The 4,770-nt window shown below is 57.3% G+C and overlaps 1 protein-coding gene across 7 annotated transcripts in view; it reads left to right on the forward strand.

The window, feature by feature from the left end:
• Positions 1–2,746, forward strand: part of SHANK1 (SH3 and multiple ankyrin repeat domains 1) — a 45,856-nt gene extending 43,110 nt beyond the window's left edge. For 4 of the 7 annotated variants that reach the window (XM_036833379.1, XM_036833382.1, XM_036833383.1 and 1 more), the window contains one exon: positions 1,802–2,746. In XM_036833379.1, coding sequence (XP_036689274.1) covers positions 1,802–2,519 — 718 coding nt within the window. In that variant the 3' untranslated portion in view covers positions 2,520–2,746. Of the gene's footprint in view, positions 1–1,291; positions 1,500–1,801 lie in introns of all 7 variants that reach the window. The other 3 variants (XR_005017439.1, XR_005017438.1, XR_005017440.1) reach the window with 3 other exon arrangements.
• Positions 2,747–4,770: the final 2,024 nt, after the last annotated feature.

The following is a 4,770-nucleotide window of genomic DNA, read 5'->3' on the forward strand; positions in this document are numbered from 1 at the left end:
TTTAAATTTCCCTTTATCTCAGTAGCTTCTGTGGTCGTCTCCCGTCACCATGACAACCCACATTCCATGATGAACAAAAAGAGTGATCAACAAAGGAGATTGGAGCACAACTTGCCCAATGTCTGTTTCCTTGGTGGGTTGTCAGTTCTGACAATCCCTGAAATCTTCAAGTCCCTTGAGCCCCGCGTTGGTCAAGACAAGATGCTTTAGGGCACGGTCGGTGGTTACAAGTGTGGTTCTGGAGCCAGGCTTTTTTGGATCCTGGTTCCAGCCCCGCACTTTCTAACTGGGTGACCTTAGGCAAAGGAATCCACCTCTCTGTAGAAGAGGGACAGCATAGAACCCTTCTAAAAGGGTTTTTGAGGCCATTGTTGTACCATGAGATGGGGGAGGGGAGGGGTCTCTTACAAAAGCCCAGCAAGTATAGATGGAGAAATCCGGGAAGACGCAGAAGTTTTCTAAAGCAGCTAGCGAGTTGGAATTGCCACAGAGTTCAAGCTCATTCAAGACCTTCTAATCTTAGGGAAAGTATAGAGTCACATTCCTGATTCAGACACACAGAGCGAGTGGGGAGAGGTTTTTTTTTTTTTAATCCTCTTGTTCTTCTGCAGAACTCACTCTAATTCTCCTCGAGGGTTTGATATCCACACGGTGATATCCTGAGGTGGTTTTTGAGGTCTTTGAGATCTTAAGGCATCTCATTGACGATTCTTAAGTCTTCTGGGTAGAGGAAAGGACGCTCGATTTAGTTAACAGATCCACCAAGAATTGATTTGCCATCTATTCTGTACCGGGTGCCCTTCAGGGTGAGCGGGACCCCACAATGGACAAAACAAGCAAAGCATTTCCCTCGTAGACCTCACAGCCTAATGAGGCAGAGCTGGGGGCCAAGCAATAAACAAAATCACTGTCATCATCCTAGGGGAAAAAATGCAATCACGCGATGGTTAGAGAAAGTCTCTCAAATAACAGGCGAGCTGAGCAGAGACTGGAGGAGGGAAGGGAGCAAATCGTTTGGCTCCCTGGGGGAAGAGAGAGCTAGGCAGAGGGAACTGTTCAAAGGCCCTGAGGCAGGGACTGTTCTGGAGGGAGCTAAAGGGATGAGGGGAACCTTTTCCTCCCCTTGTTTCTTCTCTCTTTCATCTCCCTCTCCTCACCTCTCTCTCTCTCTCTCTCTCTCTCTGTCCCCTGTCCCCTTCCATCTCTCTCCCTTGAATGCTCATCCTCTTTTTGTTCCTCTCTCACTGTCTCCCTGTCTTCCACTCTGCTGTGACTGGCCATACCCGGAAAGGCAGTATAGGGTAGTGGTTAAGAGCTCAGACTTTGGTGCCATATAACCGGGCTCTGCCACTTCCTGGCTGTGTGTCCTTAGGCAAGTTACTTAACCTCTCTGTGCTGCTGATAATAATAGTAACCTGCATCAGGGCTGTCACGGGGATTCCATTGAGATGGCGATATGTAAAAGCACTTAGAACAATGCCTGGCACACGTGAGCATCAGTAAGTGGTGGTGATTATTATTATTATCACTTAATGTCTCTTTTTCTTTCATCTCTCTTGACTGTCACCCTCTCCCTGTCCTCTCATTTTTCTCTCCCTTCATTTTCTGTCCTGACATCCATCTTACCCCCTCGCTTGCTCCTTTGATCTCTCCCCATCTCTCTCCTCCAACTCTCTACCCCTGCCCCATGTCTCTCTTCCTCTCCCTATATCTTGACCTCTGCCTCTTTCTCACCCGCCTTTGCCCCCCCCCGCCCCCCGCAACCCTTCTCCTCCACCCCTGCCCCGTTGTCACATTCCAGACTCTCTGAAGACTCCCAGTCCTCGCTTCTCTCCAAACCTGTCAGCAGCCTGTTTCAGAACTGGTCCAAACCACCTCTGCCGCCACTCCCCACAGGAACCGGGGTGTCCGCTTCAGCCGCTGCAGCCCCGGGGGCCACCTCGCCTTCGGCCTCCTCCTCCTCCACGTCCGCCCGCCACCTCCAGGGCGTGGAGTTCGAGATGCGGCCACCTTTGCTCCGCCGGGCCCCTAGCCCGTCACTGCTGCCCGCCTCGGAGCACAAGGTCAGCCCTGCACCCCGGCCCTCCTCCCTGCCCATCCTGCCTTCTGGACCCCTCTACCCGGGCCTCTTTGACATGCGCGGCTCCCCCACCGGAGGGGCAGGAGGCTCGGCTGACCCCTTCGCCCCTGTCTTCGTGCCACCGCACCCCGGGATGTCCGGGGGGCTCGGTGGGGCCTTGTCAGGGGCCTCCCGCTCCCTCTCACCGACCCGCCTGCTTTCCCTGCCCCCGGACAAGCCGTTCAGCGCTAAACCTCTGGGGTTCTGGACCAAGTTCGACGTGGCTGATTGGCTTGAGTGGCTGGGCTTGGCCGAGCACCGAGCCCGGTTCCTGGACCACGAGATCGACGGCTCCCACCTGCCCGCCTTGACCAAGGAGGACTACGTCGATCTGGGGGTGACCAGGGTGGGCCACCGCATGAACATCGACCGGGCTCTCAAATTTTTCCTGGAGAGGTGATGGCTGGCCCGGACGGACCAGCCCGTCCACGGAACCCCTGAGCCTGCTGGCCTCTTGACCTCTGAACCCTGACCTTCATTCTCTCCCCGGGCCAGGGACTCTGCTGAAACTGCACCCTGACTCTTGTCTCCCAAGGCCGGAGGTCACCAGGTGGCCTGATCTGGCCAGACATTGGCACCTCACAGGAGGGGGCAGCTGACACAAGACTGTGTGTGTGTGTGTGTGTGTGTGTGTGTGTGTGTGTGTGTGTGTGTGTGTGTGTGTGTGTGTGTGTGTGTGTGTGTGAGAAGCGGGCAGTGGAGTGGGGGGGGTGGGATGGAAGAAATCACAGAGGGGGATGAAGAAGGAGGGAAGGGTCAATTCTGGGGAGGAGGGGACAGACAGAGCCATAGAGGGTCAGCCCGGAGCCTGACCGGATGGGGGTCGTCCCCCAGGCCGCAGGGGAAGGGGATGCCCTCAGCTTCCACCACCTGCCACCCTCTAACAACCCTTCCCCCCCTCTCCACGCCCCTCGGCTCTCCCCACCCTCCCCTCTCCCCAGCACACACAGCAGCCCCCCAGGCTCTTGCACGCTCCTTTGCACGCCTGCTCACCTCTCCCCCCTCCCTGGGCTACAATTTTGCACAAACTTGCCCTCTCACTGTCTTGCACACTTCGCCTTCACTTCCGGCTTGCGAGGCCCCCTCAGCTCTCCAGCTCATGCTGTTTCCCTGGCACGCCATGCGTCTCTTTCCCCACGCTCCACACCCCCTGCTCTCTCAGACTCTTGCTTGCACACGCTTCCTCCGGGGCGCCCTCCCTTCCACCCCTCACTCCCGAAAAATCTCTGGGCCCTTGCTGCAGACACACTTGGGACACCCTTTTCCTCACCCTCTCACAGACTGTGCGCCTCTCCCGACACTCTCACCTCCATTCTCTTCAAGCACGTTCCCCTCTTATTCTTGCAACCCCGCATTCTCACCCTACTCACCCCTCCCTCACAGGGGCACTGACGCCCCTCCTTGCCCCTCCCCCTCTCCCACTGTTGCTTGCACCCGTGCCTCCCAGGAACCCCCAGGAACCGAATCTCTCGCAAGTGCTCATGCCTCTCCGCTTTGCCAGGCTCCCGACTCCCTTGCACCTTTCTTTCCCAAATCCTTGTCCGTCTCCATTGTCAACTCTTGGGTGAACCTTCTTGCATGCTCGCTCTTGCGCACTCACCCTCCCCAGCACGTCCGTCCACTGCTCTCCCGAAGCTTTCTTCTCTTCCTTGAACAATGTTCTTGCCTTCCATGGCCCTGCTGGCACACTCATTCTTGAATTTCTACTTGTTCCTGTCAGCTCCTGGGTGACTTTTTCCATCTCCCTTGGGGAACTCTACTACCTCTTTCTTTTTGCACTCATCTCATTGCACACGCGCTCTTGGGCTGTATTGTTGTTTCTTTTCCTGGCACTTTTTTTTTTTTTGGTCCCGAAAGACCAGCTCTTCCGGTCATTCACACTCTGCCTATTCTCTCAACTCATACCGCTCTTTTTCTCCTTCTGGCAAGAGAAGACCCTACGCACACTCACTTCTTGCCCACTTTGCTGCCATACTTCTTCCTCTCCCTGCTCCGGGCTTGGCCCTCTACCCTCCTTCCTCCTCTCGCTCTCCCAGCCTTCCGGTCCATCCATTTTGCACGAAGACACCGCTCCCTCATCTCCTAACCTTTCTGGCTCTTCAAGAAACCCCTCCCTCCAGCATGGCTGTTCCTTCCTGCACGCCTCCCCCTCCCTTTATTCCTAGGGCTTGGGAATTTTAAGCCACCCCTTCCCCTGAAAAACCCCCTCCCCTACTGTGGGCGAAGGGGGGAGGGCATCGCCCTCAGGTTCCCCCCCCCATGTTCAGCTGCCAAAGAAGAAAGCTCCCCCTCCTTCCCCCAATCCCATTCCCCCTCTGCTGCCCTCTACCCCCGAGGCGGGGGCGCTCCGGCCACGGGGGGAGGGTGCTTGCAGCCCTCTCCCCTCACCACGTCAGGGATCTGCGGGGAACCTTGTGGGAGGGTCGTGGGAGGGGGGAGGGGTGGCGAGGAGGGGGGCGGAGGTCGCGTTGGGCCCCTACCCGCCCCCTCCCCCTTGTCCGCAGGATGCCCCCCGTCCGCAGGGGGCCTGCGCGGCGCCCGTCTATCAAGGGCTTGTTCATTCTGGATGGGTGCCGCGGGGTTGGGGAGGGTATGGGGGGTGGGGAGGGGGGAGGGGAGGTTGGGGTCGGGAGGGGGAAGGGACTGGACGG

The sequence above is a fragment of the Balaenoptera musculus genome, chromosome 19 (assembly GCF_009873245.2).
Source record: "Balaenoptera musculus isolate JJ_BM4_2016_0621 chromosome 19, mBalMus1.pri.v3, whole genome shotgun sequence".
Taxonomy (NCBI): domain Eukaryota; kingdom Metazoa; phylum Chordata; class Mammalia; order Artiodactyla; family Balaenopteridae; genus Balaenoptera; species Balaenoptera musculus.